Below are 16,535 nucleotides of genomic sequence, written 5' to 3'. Positions count from 1 at the left end.
ATAGAAATACCTCATCTTCACCAAACTGAACTCTGCAGTTGCTTGTGTTGTGCTTGCAAGTTTTATCAGGCCTGTTAAACAGATTCCGTGCTACACAAATATTGCCAGTGCTACCTGCATGCACCACCTAGACAGAGAAGCGATGCTCGCAGTGAACGGCAGGGAGATTATTCCGAAGTAATCTCCTGTGGTTATGCCACACTCCCCTAGAGGGCATTGTGTCGTTACCTCTTGCACCCTGTATGGTACAACTGCCTCCACAGATGTCAATCTACTCTTTGAAGTGTATTTAAACCACACTTAAAGAGTAACCTTTACAACGAATTTATTCTCCTGTCTCATAGCTACCTAAGGGGCACCGAGCCCTACGCACCATATGATGAAGTCTGAAGGCGTTGAAATACACAGGGTGGAGACAGCACCCAGTCAGCAGGCTGCTTAGAGGGAACGAAGCATTTTCAGGCAAAAGACACTGCTGTGACTCAGGAAACTGAAAGAGAGTATGAGAAGCATGACGAATCTCACTGTGTCTTACACAGATGAGGAAAACCCTGTGGATTTAGAGAGTAGGAATGCTGGATGAACGGCATACAGCTGGGGTTTGTCAGCTGTGAGACTTGGCACCAGGTCCCACTGAAGGTTATGGCCACAGGGATGGTTCTCTGCTTGGTGTACAGAAGATCAAAATGAAGAACATCATTTATTTCACTGTCAATCTGGGGTGCGAGGATACCATGAGCTCTATTGTGAGTGCTGTGGGAAGTTTTGGTGACACTTTATAAATAACGCGGAAGAGCTGAAGAAGATTCAGAGAATGGTGGAAAAGGCATAGAAAAAAAAAATCTGCATGAACAACAGGTAGTATCCCAGAGTGTTTCAGCCTTGGAAAGAGGCACATGATGCCCAAGGATATGACAGCATTCTGTCTAAACACAGCAGTCTGCAAAATCAGGACTGACATGAAGGTGTTCCTAACTAAAGCTAGTCGATTTAAAGCTGTTACATCATAATTTTGTAGCTATCTTTTCATGACTCAGTCTCACTTCAAGCTCAAAAATTTATTTCTGTCTTAAGGACTATTTTACTCATTTTTGACGTCCCTTTCCTTCAGAAGCCAAAGCTAACATCTCTAGCTTCTTTGCAAGCCACAGGCAAGGACATGCCTTTAGGCAGATGAATTCAAGTGCTGGGATTCAGCACCTCGAGTTTATACCTCATCACGTCTTAAGCTTCTAAGCACCAAGCACCTCTACAGGTAGCAGAGGATATTCCAGTGGTAACAGTTCACATCCCTCCCATTCCACCTTGACAGCATTTTACTGGTAAGCCAACAGAGTTCTTTTGACTACAGAAGAAAAAGAGGCGCATGGATATACAAAATAACTATTGCAAAACAATAAACCTAAAAAACCCAGCCCACAAAACCGAAGACTCTGCAAGAATACAGCTTCTCCCCGGCTGAAGCTGTCTGTTTTCAAGTAGCTGCCTGTCGGTGCTCGGAGGTGCGGCGGCAGGAGCCGTGTCTGTGCCTGGTTCCCTTCGGTGCCTGCGCTGCTCCAGGCTGGCAAAGAGGAGTGCTGCTTCCCCGCGTGTCTCAGAGCGGAAAAAGCAGTCGCCAGGAGCAAGAGCACAGCAAAATTAAAAGCTGCCCCTGCTCAGTGCTCCAGCCCCCGCTCCTTTACAGCCGCATGGCACATACAGGCACACTGTCCTCCAATTCAAACACTCCTCTGATGCTTACCTTCATGTGCAAGGCAACCTAATCCTTTCTCATTCTCCTTTTGCTAATTTTAGTGGGTTTATTTCTCCTTCTGTACTACCAAATCTCTCCTGAAAATAAATCTAGGCTGAATTCATCTTCCCTCAACGTGGATAAGCCAATTCTGATGTTGCAACTCACAGCAGTTCCCACCAGCTCCGTGGGCTTCCTTTGTGCTAGCTGAAGCCTTGTGTAGGGGTTACAGTGCCGGTATTTAATGGACAACTGGAAACCAGAACATGCTTCCCTGCAAGGCTTTTCTCTGTTTGATAAAAGCTTCATAGGTGAAGATGGAAAAAGCAACTCACTGAAGATCTGATATTGCATAGACACTGGAAAATATATAGAAGTGTTTCTTACACCTTGTTTCGTGTTGCAAAATATTCTTTCACCACTGGCAAACACAATTCACTGTAACGAGTCCAGATAATTAATGTATTTTTTCAGATGTAGTTTTTGGCACCATGTCCTTTAATGTAAATGATTTTTTAACTGTATTACATCATTCTACAGTGTATTTTGAGAAATGGTTATTTTTAATATGACTACAAAATCTGAAATATTAGGGATTTCTCCTCTCAGTTCCCTACAAGTCTGTTTTAAACAGCTAAAATAAAATCGGTAGCTGCTTGATGGGAAAATATTCAGTATGTTTTCCCTTGCAAAATATTAATTCTGTGGCTAGAACCCGATTTTCTACAACAGGAAAATGACTGTTGCCACCATCCTGCACTGTCAGAAAAAATAAGTGAAAGATAAATACCAGCAAGAACTTCCTTGACTTAAGCAGCAGCAAGACAGTAGAAAGTCCCGTGTAAAGTTCCCTTTTATGAGGCATGGCAACACAGTTTTTAAAATGAGCCATTTCTTTCCGTAAATGTAAGCAGATTTTCACATAGCGAATGTAAATTCCAAATAAAGTAATGAATGGGGAGCCACTTGGAGGCTGCCGGAGCTAGGACTCATTGCCTATGATGGAAGAAGGAAGTCAAAGGCTGAAATACCGAATTTCACCACACTGAAGACTGAAGGAGACAGGCAACCAAGGCGGAGCCTTCATTAACTCCTATTACTAGAGATATATTGCCAGATTAATAAAAGCTATGAGATATTGTATTATCCTACAAAAATATCTAGCAAAGAGCCACCCACATAAAATTATCGTACATGCCTTGTGTGAATCAACACAGACATACTTGAGCAGAACGGTAATGCGTATTACTTACCCAAGACCAAAATTTCATTAGCACATCACTTTTGGCGTGAGCACTCCGGCTGGCAAACCTCATGGGAAGCTGGGCTGCCTGAGAGGTGACACCCACCCAGCACCGTATAAAAAGGCACCGGAGAGGGCAGAAGGCAGCACTCTGATTTTCTCTATCCAGCTGTGCAGGGGCTTTGCATTTGGGGCTGAACATCTGAGAGCTTCCACCATGAGCTGCAGCATCAAGAGGACATCGAGTACCTCCTACAGGAGCGGAGGAGCTGGAGGCATCTGCGGTGGTGGCAGTGGTGGCCGGAGCTCCTCCGTGTCCTGCAGGCGATATGCCTCCTCCGTCATCGGCGGGGGGAGCTCTGCAGGGGGAGTGTGCAGCATCGGCTACGGGGGCGGCATGAGCGCTGGCAGCGTTGCTGGGGGCTTCGCTGGGGGCCTGGGAGGAGGCTTTGGTAGTGGGTTTGCAGGAAGCTTTGGGATGGGGGGAGACGCCCTGCTGAGTGGCAATGAGAAGGTCACCATGCAGAACCTCAACGACCGCCTGGCTGCCTACCTGGACAAGGTGCGGAGGCTGGAGGAAGAAAATGCTCAGCTCGAGCACCACATCCGTGAGTGGTACAGGAAGCAAGCTCCCACCGCCTCAAAGGACTACAGCGCCTACTACCAGACCATTGAGCAGCTCCAGAACCAGGTAGGTCAGACCAACGCACGTGGCTTCAGCCCTTAATAACGCCCTGGCGTGAGAACTTGCTCCTGCCCTGGCTCCTGGGGGCTGGCAGGGAGCTCGGGGGCAGCCTAATGCTGCCCGACAGCCAGAAGCCTGCAGAGCTGAGCCTGCTGCCCAGTTCTTGGGCAAGCGAAGCTCTCACCATCCCACAAGGGCACGGCTGTGCTTGGGGGGCACAGCCCGAGGCACCGAGCAGTGCTCCACCAGCCCAAACCTGCTGGTGCATGCAGCTCAAACCCCGCACTGTGCCGGTGGCTCCAGGGGGGTTTCCACAGCACTCCCAACCCGTTCAGCTGGATGCAGTGCAAAGCCAAAGCACAAAGATCTTGCAAGGGCTGCAAGATCTGAATTCCCTCTGGTTTTGCACACTCCTACATAAACCACCTGGATGGACCGAGGCCTTCCCTTACAGCTATCTTACATCAGTACCAAGAAATTACAGTAAACAGACTGAGAAGGAGCACTTTGTGGGAGAAGGGATGAACACATTCCCTGGGTGATGTGGGGAACTGTTAGAGAAACAGAATAAAAGAAAAGGGAGTTTGGAGGTCACTCTATTGCAGCCTGAGTTACCTTGACAAGTAAATTTGTAGCTAATCCTCTCATACATGTATGATCCCTACATCCTTGTGAGAAATGAGTCTGAAATCCACAACAAAGCCCTCTCAAAGCTTTGGGTCTCCTTTCTTTTTCTCCTGGATGTCTTGAACTCAAACTCTTCTCCAACTTCCTCTTTTGCAGATCATTTCTGCCACTGTGGACAACAACAAGCTGCTTCTGGACATCGACAACAGCAAGATGACTGCTGATGACTTCCGCATGAAGTGAGTATCTCACTGGGAACCCTGCATGTATTTTCTGTCCCGTTGACAAATTCAGTAGACAACACATTGCACAGTTGTGTGGTGTGCCTCCATGTTTATTGGGATACTGACATGTAAATACGTGTGCTGTTGACTGTCATCATCTCATATCTGTCTCTGTTGTCTGTGGTAAAGGTATGAGAACGAACTGGTCATCCGTCAAACTGTGGAGGCTGATATCAATGGCTTGAGAAATCTCCTGGATGATCTGACTCTGGTCAGGTCTTCACTGGAATCTGAGCTTGAGTCCCTGAAGGATGAGCTGATTGCTCTCAAGAGAAACCATGAGGAGGTAAGATCCAGAAATCAATAGCACATTCAAGAAATATTCTTTTGATTTTTGGGGCTTCCTGAAGTTAAATATCAAAAATCAGCCTTATGTGATGTGACTATCATTCTTTCCTACCTTGATACTGCTTCACCTGCTGTCCTCAGCAGAAGGAATGACCGGTGCTCTTTGTTTCTCTCCTCCTTTCCATGCAGGAACTGAGACAGCTGCAGTCTCAGACCGGTGGTGACGTGAGCGTGGAGGTCAATGCTGCTCCTGGTGAAGACTTGACAAAGATACTAAACGACCTGAGAAACGAGTACGAGCAGATCATTGAGAAGAACCGCAGAGAGGTTGAGCAGTGGTATGAAGTCAAGGTACGGAGCAATGCTGAAGTGCTCCCATCATCTCCCTTGCACGGCAAGGGAGGGCCACGAAGGAAAAGGCTGCAGTGGGGAGGGCAGTAGGCCAGGTCTGAGGGACAAGGACGGATGGAAAGCCAGGGGCTGTGGACCAAAGACTGGGATGTCCTCCATGAGGGGCCAAGCAAAGGGGGAGGCTTGCTGCCTACCTGACCCTCAGCCAGCCAACTGCTCTGCAAAGGGATTTTCTAACTCCCAATGTGCTTGGTGCTTTGCTCCTGCAGATCGAAGAGGTCAACCGCCAGGTCACTTCCAGCAGCCAGGACATCCAGACAAGCACCCACCAGCTCACGGAACTGAGACGCGAAATGCAGAACCTGGAGATCGAACTGCAGGCGCAGCTCAGCACGGTACTGGGGCAGGGGTGCTCAGGCTCTCTCCTCCTCACAACGGGAAGCTCCCTCATCAGGCAGGGGACGTAGAGCTCCGGTGCTACCCTCCTGCCTTTCCTCTCCTAGAAAAACTCGCTGGAGAACTCCTTGGCAGAAACCGAATCTCGCTACGGCTGCCTGCTGCAACAAATCCAAGGGCAGATTAACTCCGTAGAGGAGGAGCTGGGCAGCATCCGCTGCGAGATGGAGAGCCAGAACCAGGAGTACAAGATGCTGCTGGGCATCAAGACCCGCCTGGAGCAGGAGATCGCTCAGTACCGCTCACTGCTGCAGGAGGGACAGCAGGACATTGTGTATGTATACAATATTAGAGCACGGGTATAAAAAGAAATCCTTGAGCACATTATTTCCAACAGAGACTTCTTGTGCATGCAGCTACATCAGTATCTTTTTTGACTGAATACCCAGTGCTTAGCTGTTAAATTTTGGTGAATTTTTCTCTTTTCACAGTGCCTCCCAGGGAGCTTTCCAAGGTGGTAAATCCTCCCATTCCTATTCTTCTACTTCGTACTCTCATTCCCAGACTGGTGACATTTCAGGTAAGAATAGTTTGTTACCCCTATCCTGATGACAATACATTTTGTCAGAAAAAAAAAAATGTTTTATTCTGGGCTGGGCAAAATTCCCAGGTTGAGGAGCCCAGAAACAACATCACCATTTTGTCTCGGACAAGCCTTGTCTTGCCCTTCCCTGTACCTAAATGTAAAACACAGATTATAAACTTTATAGGACAGGATCTGCTCTTCGGGACATTGGAATTAAAAAATTACAGTTCTGAGAAACTGTCTAGGGTCTCGCTGGGCTTGGAGCCTTGTGAGCTCCTCCCATTCTTCTCTTGCTAACACTGCAGGTTAGGTGAAAAGAGTCAGATAAGCAGGGAAAATCGGATTTCCTCTTAAGACTGTAATTTGCTCTGGTCTTCCACAGGACAGGCAAGAGTGTGCTAGAGCGACAGCAGTGATGCTGGCATCCTTCATCTAAGATGCACTGAAGTGACCCATGGACAACGAGAGATAGAACCCAAGCGCTTCTGCAGCTCAGCCGATGCAACCAGAAGGATCTGGAAGGAGTGCCTGGCCCCCTGCCTCGTCACCTCTTCTTCCATTCTGCAATGTTTGTCTTACTCAACTTGTCTTTGTCAACTGGTTCTTGCTTAAAGGCTTAAATTCTGCTGATAAAACTGCCTCCAATAAACATTACTTCTTTGATGCAAATAAAAATGTGTCTCAGAAATTTAATTTAACACACGTTGATTAAGATTTACCAAGCTGTGCAATAAAATACAGGTTATTCTTTCAGAGTTTGTAACATACTTTGAGAACAAATTGTTTTGCTTTAAGAAAATGGACATCATGCCTGGGAGGTGTCACTGAGCTACAGGAAAGGAGAAAGAAAACGACGGGTAATCCGTGAAGATTAATTAACCATTAATGTACTAAACTCTGCTTAATGCCACAGCTCCGACTCATCTGAATCCATTCACCTTTGGCTTCACTCAGCTCATTATTGGTATAGTTCCTATGGGAAGTGTGACTCAGGATAGGTTGCTTCAGCACACATAGGTTTCCTGACATCATGTATTTCTCCACCTTTGACCATGCAGAGAATTACGTATTGCCAACTCCTGTTAGGAAACCCAGCCAACAAGGCAATGTGCCTGCTTCACTCAGTGTCATGCCCCAAAATCATTTCTGTTTTATGGTAGAAATTTCAATTTAAATACCACTATGATGGCAAGAACCCAGTTTTTGTCTGTATTATCACTTGGCTGCTACAAGACCTTCCAGGGAATCAGACACATTTCATGCACTGGAAGTATTTCCTATGCTGCATGTTTCTGCTTCTCTAAGAAGACAAAGAATATGCAATACAATTGGAGACGAGAGGGCAATACTAAATTAGAATTGGTACTTTATATATGTTTTCCTTTCTGAAGATCACAGTGAAGCCCCTTTTTAACCCATAACCGCGTACATCAATGTCACAAAATCAGACAGCTTTCATTCCAAGGGCTCCTCGTTCCCTTCTCCCCGATCAAATCTGGTCTCTAGTACCTGCCATTTCACTTAGGGCTGAGGGTATTGTTCTGTTAGGGTAATAAATGAAAGGCTTTCTCATCATAAACAGCTTAGAAGAATGTTATTTAGGTTAGGTTTTCTCTCGGTAATTACGTGGCCTGGCTCGGCCACCACAGTACCGTAATTGCAGTCTACAGTAAGTATCCACAAAGAGGAGATAATCCCCGTTCATGCTGAGAAACTGCATTTCCAAACCGACTTTTTTCAGGCCAGAATTAGAAATTTGTATGAAGAAAGCCCTTCTCCAAAGCAAAAAGCTCCTTTAAGGTTCTAAGTATAGAGAAAGGGATGAAAAGCGAATGCAAGCACGAATTTCACCTCCAAAGGCTGCCAGAATTCGCTCACGCCTCAGCTGTACTTAATACAGTCAAAGCCTCTTGTGGAGACACCTTTTTGAGCAGGGTTATGGGGACCTGGACTCCAGTAAGTGCATATAAGTAAGCACTGAAAGGTTATTTTGTTCCCCTCTGGTCTTTCAGCAGTGTAAAGAAGCCTTGGAATGACCAAAATACAGCCTTCCACAGCCACAGAACTCCAGGGAACGCCAGCGCTGCCATACACACCGTTTTCCCTGTTTCTGGAGTAATTTGTAAGAGTGCAAGGACTTCGTGAACAGATGGCAATCTCCAGTTAAATCTGTAAAACCAAAGCCATGCAAAATCGTCAGCCTGACAGGAGGGGACACACTACGGAGCTGCCGGTCGCTGCGGCAGCACTGGGGCTCTGCTGGAGGCCTCCCAAAGCTGACAGAACAATTTTTATTGTCACCACTGAGTCACGAGGCTCCAACCTCCACCTAGGGATGGAGCAAGGGCTGTCCCAGGAAAAAGGCATGGAACATGCCCCAGGTGTGCCAGAAGCACAGCATCCTTCGCTGCCATCATCGCGGGCTGGCAGGTGCTGCAGAAACCTGGGCAGACGCTGGCAGGTGCCTCGATACCGCTGCCTGCTCCTGGCACCTCCTTCGCTTCAGCCACGATTCTTTAGGAAAAGCAACGCAGGCTGAGCATTGTCCTGAAAAGATCTCCAGGGAATGAAAAGGGCTTTGGCAGTGAGGAATTTACATGCAATTAGCTAACACCGTTGATAATGACAGCGTATTACAGCAGGGAGTTAGAAAGAGAACAGGAAAGGACTGTTATACTGGAAAAGCTTCATTTCTCTTGGGAATTACTCTTGAAACCTTTTATTTTTTCAGTGGTAGGAAGGACTACTGGTCTAACAACTCAGACTGTAGAATTAACACAGCTGATATTTAAGAGGATTTTCTACTACCTGTCCAAGATATACGGGTCCATCTCAGGCAGTCACATAAGAGAAAAATCAGAAGAGAATCTGGGCTATGGAACCCATTAATTTCTGAGCAAGCTGACGAAGTTCCCAGATCGGAGATGCTGAATGCTGATGGGCAGAGCTTGAGGAATGCACTGATGGGAGTTCCCGATGAAGCCGATGAGAGCAGCGCTCTTCTGACCAAGACGAAAGTTGACTCATTTGTTGCAGAACATTTAATTACCAGTAAATGTCTCTGAGGTTGTCCTCTCCCTCTGTGTGACTGCAGACACACATCCAGCACCAGCATCGGGGCTCCTGTGAAAACCACCGCCTGTTTTGGTTCTTTTGCCAGTTCAGAGCATCTGCTTGTGGTTCTGCATCCAATTTCACCAGGGAGTAAACAGCACTCGGCAAGTTTTCATAACACTGCGACTTCAGATAAACTTCTCTGATTGTGAGCAAAAGGTATTCCAGGGCAAGAAGTGATTTCAGAGCTCTTCAAACTGCTGAGGAGCCCCTATATGATTCACAACAGAAACTGTCCGACCCTTTTCTGTCACTGCAAGGATTACGAGTGCTAACAGCACCTCGAGAAGTTGCTCTTTTGCCCTGTGAAGCAAATCGGTGTGTCTGTTCCAAACTGCCTGCCAGCAGCCATCTCAGGCCAAAGCGCAGTGGGGTGGACCAAAAATGCATAGAAGACACAGAAATGCAGTGAGTTACATGATAGAAAGACTAAAAGTTAAATTTGGGGATACGTTTAGAGCCCTAAGCAGAGTTAGATCAGCTGCCCAAAAAAAAGAAATAAAAAAAAAAAAAGGAATAAAGGGACAGGGAAAAGGCATCTGTGGATGGTAGGGAATTACATGGACTTACAGCATTGGGAAATGTTGGGAATTGTTGGGTCAGATGTCATGATGCAACAGCACCAAGGCGACATAAAATCAACACCTCTGGCATCAATGCCACTGAGCAATAAACATCTCATAGGGAAGAATAAAAGAGCATTTCAACAACCTAATGAGGAAAATATGACTAAGGAATCACGCCCTGTGAGAAAATAATTTTTCTTTTTAATAATGACTCAGTCTCAGTTATATATGCAAAGCAACTGGTTCTGACGTGCAGATAATTAGGGACTACTAATAAAGGAACAATCATAATTATGAAGATCAAAGTATTAAATTATCTTCATCATATCTATGAAACGTGTGCTAGGGTATCAAGAAGGAGGGCAAATGGCTTTCCATGAGTCTTCGGTCAATTATAACATGTAGCAGTAGCTTTTATGGGGCTCATAATTGCTGTGGCTAAAAGAAAAAAATGTTGCCCCAGCCACAATTTCAAGCTGTGGGCAAGTAGGATCATAAATGAAGAAACCAGCAAAATGCACTGGTAATTTTAACTCCCAAACACAGCTGAATTCCCATCAAAGTTCAACTCCCATGTAAAGAGGCCCCTTGTCTTTCAAGCTTCAAGTTTATGTTTTCCCAAAGTGATTTAATGGCAAAACTCCATTTCCAAAGGGTTCATCACATCCTGTTCTCTGACAGAAAGGCTGCGATCGTGCCACACCAGGAGGCACTGGGGACCTAAAGGGTCATCGCAGCTGGGACTCCACTATGTGAAGGAAAAATCCCCACCACAAACTGCTCAGGGTCAGTCTCACAACTGCTTCTCCTTCCCATCAAAAGCCCCACAGTGGAGGCACCTTCCAGACCCTTCTGTCTCCCAGGGATACAAACCTTTCTCTAGTTTCCAGCCCACAAGCACTGAAAGGCAGATGACAACCCTTCCCACGTACACAGCAGGATCGTCCGTATTTGAAACGGCGCTGCTATTTCTTCCCATCAGAGCAAGGTGACCCCATCTACGCCTTCATTCTGCTGAGTTAAAAGCTGTGTCCCTTTACTTTTCTCTCCCAAGACAGTCAGCAATGCCTTATACATTCTACCCATCTACTTCTGTCCAGAATAGTTTTTGATTGAATGGAAATCAGCACAAAATATACAAAATCACAACTTTAATTAACAACATTATTGCACGTCCATCCCTCTGGCAAGGAATTGGATTATTTCCTGGTGATATTACCAGAGTTTGGTAAGAAGGGAATTACTGCTTCTGCAGTGCTTCCTCTACAGAGACTTACCACTGAATATTCTGAAAGAAAATACCCAGGATAAGTTTTCTGTGTGAGACAGGACCTAAACTTTTAGAGATTTTGTTTCCAGAAATGTCAGGTGCTGCACTTCTACAGGCAAAATTCAGGTACCTGAGTTCATATTTCTCCATCTATGAAAATAAAAAACAGTAACCAGGTGGTGCTTTCACCACCTCTTTTCAGGACAAAAAAGAAATGACTACAAAGATCAAAGAGGAATTATTAAAATAAGTTTCACTCCCTAAGTAGCCAGCAACATACTATCTGAAAAAAAATCTAACAGCCAGCCACCCACCCAAAATTACAGTGAATGCTTTCTGTGAATCAGCATGCACACACAATACCTATGGGGAGGGCTGTCTCAGGTCCCAAAAGAAATTCCCCTTAGCACATCACTTTTGGCGTGAGCACTCCGGCTGGCAAACCTCATGGGAAGCTGGGCTGCCTGAGAGGTGACACCCACCCAGCACCGTATAAAAAGGCACCGGAGAGGGCAGAAGGCAGCACTCTGACTTCTTCTATCCAGCTGTGCAGGGGCTTTGCATTTGGGGACATCTGAGAGCTTCCACCATGAGCTGCAGCATCAAGAGGACATCGAGTACCTCCTACAGGAGTGGAGGAGCTGGAGGCATCTGCGGTGGTGGCAGTGGTGGCCGGAGCTCCTCCGTGTCCTGCAGGCGATATGCCTCCTCCGTCATCGGCGGGGGGAGCTCTGCGGGGGGAGTGTGCAGCATCGGCTATGGGGGCGGCATGAGCGCTGGCAGCGTTGCTGGGGGCTTCGCTGGGGGCCTGGGAGGAGGCTTTGGTGCTGGGATGGGAGGAGGCTTCGGTTCTGGGATGGGAGGAGGCTTCGGTGGCGGGTTTGCAGGAAGCTTTGGGATGGGGGGAGATGCCCTGCTGAGTGGAAATGAGAAGGTCACCATGCAGAACCTCAACGACCGCCTGGCTTCCTACCTGGACAAGGTGCGGAGGCTGGAGGAAGAAAATGCTCAGCTCGAGCACCACATCCGTGAGTGGTACAGGAAGCAAGCTCCCACCGCCTCAAAGGACTACAGCGCCTACTACCAGACCATTGAGCAGCTCCAGAACCAGGTAGGTAGACCAACGCACGTGCCTCTGGCCTGCACTAATGCCCCGGAGTGAGGCCTTGCTCCTGCCCTGGCTCCTGGGGGCTGGCAGGGAGCTTGGGGGCAGCCTGATGCTGCCTGACAGCCAGAAGCCTGCAGAGTTGAGCCCACTGCCTAGCTCCCCATCAAGCAAAGCTCTCACCGACCCATAAGGGCACAGCTGTGCTCAGGGGGAATAGCCCAAACCTGCTGGTGCATGCAGCTTAAACCCCACGCTGTGCCAGCAGCTCCAGGGAGGTTTCCAGTCTTTCTTTCCCCACCACTCCCATCCCATTCAGCTGGATGCAGTGCAAAGCCAAAGCAGAAAGATCTTGCAAGGACTGCAAGATCTGAATTCCCTCTGGTTTTGCACACTTCTATATAAAATGCCTGGATGGACCGAGGCCTTCCCTTACAGCAAGTTTTTACACTAATGGCACAAATTCATCAGGCACAAAGACTGTGCTTCCTGATACACTGAGTGCACAAACCCAAAGGTGTCGGTGTCCTCACTGCATAAATGTTCTTCCATTCTTTCTTTCACCAGAATGCTCTTTGGCCAAAATGTCTGGTATAGGCAAAACCTAGCACACGCCAGTTCTTATGGCATGGCATTTCAATGACTTCCTGCATCGCTGCAGGAAACAAGTCTAAGGTCCACAACAAAGCCCTCTCAAAGCTTTGGGTCTCCTTTCTTCTTCTCCTGGATGTCTTGAACTCAAACTCTTCTCCAACTTCCACTTTTGCAGATCATTTCTGCCACTGTGGACAACAACAAGATGCTCCTGGAGATTGATAACAGCAAGATGACTGCCGATGACTTCCGCATGAAGTGAGTATTTCTGGGAACCCCGCGTGTCTTTTCTGTCTTGAATTTGTGAGATTCAGGAATTCAGGAGATGATGCCCTGCCCCAAGAGGAAGGGACAAGCCAACAGGTTGTAATGAAATGCATGTGTAATGCTTCTCTCTTCTGTGGTAAAAGGTATGAGAACGAGCTGGTCATCCGTCAAACTGTGGAGGCTGATATCAATGGCTTGAGAAATCTTCTGGATGAACTGACCCACACTCGGTCTTCACTGGAATCTGAACTTGAGTCCCTGAAGGAGGAGCTGATTGCCATTAAGAGAAACCACGAAGAGGTACGAACTAGTTCTTTACACAATACTAATGACCAAATACTATGTATTTCAGACACAAGTTTTCTTGGGTAGCACAGGTTTGGACAGGCTCTAATACACACCAGTGTGAAATGAATTGCAGCCATAATAAGTAAGCTTAATCTGAAAATAAAACCTTTATGGCTATGATATCCAAAATCTTAATCAGCCATATTGGATCACACACTGGAGATGAAGGAAAAAATAAGTTGACAGGACTGTTCTGTTTAGTAGTACCTCTCAATGTCAGTGCATCTTCAAACCAGTAACATCCACATTATATTTCAGCTTAAGTTTTCTTTCAGCAGTGCTCCATGTTTAAAATACCACCAAGATAATCTCAATACTGCTTCACCTGCTGTCCCCAGCAGAAGGAATGACCGGTGCTCTTTGCTTCTCTTCTCCTTTCCCTGCAGGAACTCAGACTGCTGCAGTCTCAGACCGGTGGTGACGTGAGCGTGGAGGTCAATGCTGCTCCTGGTGAAGACTTGACCAAGACACTAAACGACCTGAGATGCGAATATGAGCAGATCATTGAGAAGAACCGCAGAGAGGTTGAGCAGTGGTATGAAGTCAAGGTACGGAGCAATGCTGAAGTGCTCCCATCATCTCCCTTGCACGGCAAGGGGGGGCCACGAAGGAAAAGGCTGTAGTTGGGAGGGCAGTAGGCCAGGTCTGAGGGACAAGGACGGGTGGAAAGCAAAGGGGGAGGCTTGCTGCCTACCTGACCCTCAGCCAGCCAACTGCTCTGCAAAGGGATTTTCTAACTCCCAATGTGCTTGCTGCTTTGCTCCTGCAGATCGAAGAGGTCAACCGCCAGGTCACTTCCAGCAGCCAGGACATCCAGACAAGCAGCCACCAGCTCACGGAACTGAGACGCGAAATGCAGAACCTGGAGATCGAACTGCAGGCGCAGCTCAGCACGGTACTGGGGCAGGGGTGCTCGGGCTCTCTCCTCCTCGTGACGGGAAGCTCCCTCGTCGGGCAGGGGACGTAGAGCTCCGGTGCTACCCTCCTGCCTTTCCTCTTCTAGAAAAACTCGCTGGAGAACTCCTTGGCAGAAACCGAATCTCGCTACGGCTGCCTGCTGCAACAAATCCAAGGGCAGATTAACTCCGTAGAGGAGGAGCTGGGCAGCATCCGCTGTGAGATGGAGAGCCAGAACCAGGAGTACAAGATGCTGCTGGGCATCAAGACCCGCCTGGAGCAGGAGATCGCTCAGTACCGCTCACTGCTGCAGGAGGGACAGCAAGACTTTGTGTAGGTATCCTGGGTGTAAATGAGGTATAAATTCCATCACAGTCTTTTGTCTGGTGAAACTTGCAGAGGACAGAGCACAGTGTTTTAAGCAGTCCCTGGCTGTATTCTAAATCTAACATTTTTTCACAGTATCTGCATTGAAACGTGTGTATCACAATCTTAATAATCAAATAGATGAAGTGGGGCATATCTACCCAATGATATATACCTGTGTACCCACCGATGTGCTATCAGTTAACCAGCCCCTCCTGGCCTGTTTGCTCAGAGTGAATTCCATGAGAGGAATCACCATCCAAAGCCAAACTCATGTACTGCCTTCAGCCAGCATAGCAGCTAGCAGTGTTGGACTGAGAGAGTAGAAGAACTACACTTGTACAGCCTTTTGTCATTTGTGCTTCTACAGCTTCTCACAATATATAGCTGGAAGGGAGTGAAATAAAAAGATAGAAAGAAATATTTGTAAGGTCCAGGGAAAGTCCAGCTGTTACATGGATTGCCCAGTATGTCTCAGTCTGTCTGCTCACGACTACATTTATTCCCTTCACTAAAACTCCTCTCCTTGCACAGAATGCCTCAAGGAGCAATCCAAGGCTCTGTCCAAGGAGGAAGAACCTCCCACTCCTTTTCTTCCACTTCCTACTCTCACGGACAGTCTGTTGAGAAGTCAGGTAAGAAACAGCTTCCAAAGAGGATCCTCATTTATCCCAGCCCCACGGCTTTCATGTTTTGTACTTCACCTCTGCTTGCCTGTCAATATTAACCCTTGTGGTATGGCTTCCACTTTTGCACTTATAACAAGGATTAAATGATTCGCAATCAAATCTTTTAATTTCAGGCTGTCTTAGCTTCAGTTACAGAAACAGCTAAGCTTCTTGCCTGTGCTCTTGCTAAGTGGATGGACATTTAAATACTGGCTAAATCTGACATGCCAGTGCTGCAGGAGACTCTTGATTTCCCCCTCACACAGAGTAATCATTTCTTCTTTCCTCCCACAGGGCAGTCAAGAGTGTGTTAAGACACCACCAACGCTCCGGTCTTTGATCTTCCTACTTCCACCTGAGCAGCCCCGGGTACAAAGTGATAACACACAGCACGTGCACCGTGTGCCTACCCAGTGCACAGGCTGAGCTACAGATGTCATTCATTATCCAAGGAATCACTGCCAGGACTCTCCTAAAATTATCTACTTCTTCCTTTTGTATTGGCTTTCATAATGCAGTCACTGTAATCTTCATACAGTAATCTGCAGGGCCATTGGCATCTACTTTCTGCTGGTAACAGCGCCTCTAATAAAACTTTACTTTTCTGCAATGCAAAGAAACCTGTGTGTCCAGCGAGTTATTTGGCATATTAATGCTGCAGAAATCCTCTGCTGTAGGTGGGACAAATGAGATATACTTCACAGAAAAGTTACAGTTGGTTATATTATATAGTATAGCCCCAAAGAAAATTGTATATCCGATTTAAGCAGACAATGTCTGGATAAACTATTAAAGAATGAATTCCTGTCCAAATTCAGATTAAACTCAAGAGTGACACCTATGGGGAAGAAAAAGGGTGGGTGAAACCCTTTTTCACAGTGTACATTGCAAAGGATGTGCGTGCAAGTAGCTGATTGTTGCTTCTGTAGTTTGACAGAAACTACCAGGATTAATTAAAACCCCAGTTTCAGGAAAAATTTGGTAAATCTAAAACATTTGTCTTTGGGTGACTGAACAAGACATTAATCTCATTCAGGCAGCCCTCCCTCCCAGCTTTTAGGGGAGGGCTCTAACCAGCCTTGTTCAATAAAAGCAATTATTAGATCAGGCAGGGACAAGTAGGCAAAGAACTCCTTGTAACACAAAGA

At 46.9% G+C, this 16,535-nt stretch overlaps 2 protein-coding genes across 2 annotated transcripts; both read left to right on the top strand.

Moving 5' to 3' along the window:
• The first annotated feature begins 3,185 nt into the window (after nucleotides 1-3,185).
• On the top strand, nucleotides 3,186-6,848 carry LOC137844574 (keratin, type I cytoskeletal 16-like). Its single transcript, XM_068661045.1, has 8 exons — nucleotides 3,186-3,666; nucleotides 4,444-4,526; nucleotides 4,701-4,857; nucleotides 5,049-5,210; nucleotides 5,480-5,605; nucleotides 5,714-5,940; nucleotides 6,098-6,186; nucleotides 6,575-6,848. Exons 1-8 carry the CDS (start codon nucleotides 3,193-3,195, stop codon nucleotides 6,592-6,594), a joined length of 1,338 nt encoding a protein of 445 aa, XP_068517146.1. The 5' UTR covers nucleotides 3,186-3,192; the 3' UTR covers nucleotides 6,595-6,848.
• A 4,722-nt stretch (nucleotides 6,849-11,570) lies between these two features.
• Nucleotides 11,571-15,997, top strand: LOC137844576 (keratin, type I cytoskeletal 13-like). The gene is made up of 8 exons (XM_068661047.1): nucleotides 11,571-12,253; nucleotides 13,017-13,099; nucleotides 13,252-13,408; nucleotides 13,843-14,004; nucleotides 14,226-14,351; nucleotides 14,460-14,686; nucleotides 15,254-15,354; nucleotides 15,682-15,997. Exons 1-8 carry the CDS (start codon nucleotides 11,732-11,734, stop codon nucleotides 15,699-15,701), a joined length of 1,398 nt encoding a protein of 465 aa, XP_068517148.1. The 5' UTR covers nucleotides 11,571-11,731; the 3' UTR covers nucleotides 15,702-15,997.
• Nucleotides 15,998-16,535: the final 538 nt, after the last annotated feature.

This window comes from Anas acuta, chromosome 25, assembly GCF_963932015.1.
Source record: "Anas acuta chromosome 25, bAnaAcu1.1, whole genome shotgun sequence".
Taxonomy (NCBI): domain Eukaryota; kingdom Metazoa; phylum Chordata; class Aves; order Anseriformes; family Anatidae; genus Anas; species Anas acuta.
The sequence above is the reverse complement of the archived record's forward strand: the minus strand, read 5'-3'. Positions and strand labels throughout refer to the sequence as shown.

What these genes read in the sequence shown, in the direction of transcription:
- LOC137844574 (XM_068661045.1), top strand. Translation starts at nt 3,193, where the DNA reads ATGAGCTGCAGCATCAAGAGGACATCGAGTACCTCCTACAGGAGCGGA. An exon ending in GCTGATGACTTCCGCATGAA is followed by an intron (nt 4,527 to 4,700) that starts GTGAGTATCTCA and finishes TCTGTGGTAAAG; the next exon opens with GTATGAGAACGAACTGGTCA. An exon ending in TGCAGGCGCAGCTCAGCACG is followed by an intron (nt 5,606 to 5,713) that starts GTACTGGGGCAG and finishes TTCCTCTCCTAG; the next exon opens with AAAAACTCGCTGGAGAACTC.
- LOC137844576 (XM_068661047.1), top strand. Translation starts at nt 11,732, where the DNA reads ATGAGCTGCAGCATCAAGAGGACATCGAGTACCTCCTACAGGAGTGGA. An exon ending in TTAAGAGAAACCACGAAGAG is followed by an intron (nt 13,409 to 13,842) that starts GTACGAACTAGT and finishes CTTTCCCTGCAG; the next exon opens with GAACTCAGACTGCTGCAGTC. An exon ending in ACAGTCTGTTGAGAAGTCAG is followed by an intron (nt 15,355 to 15,681) that starts GTAAGAAACAGC and finishes TTCCTCCCACAG; the next exon opens with GGCAGTCAAGAGTGTGTTAA.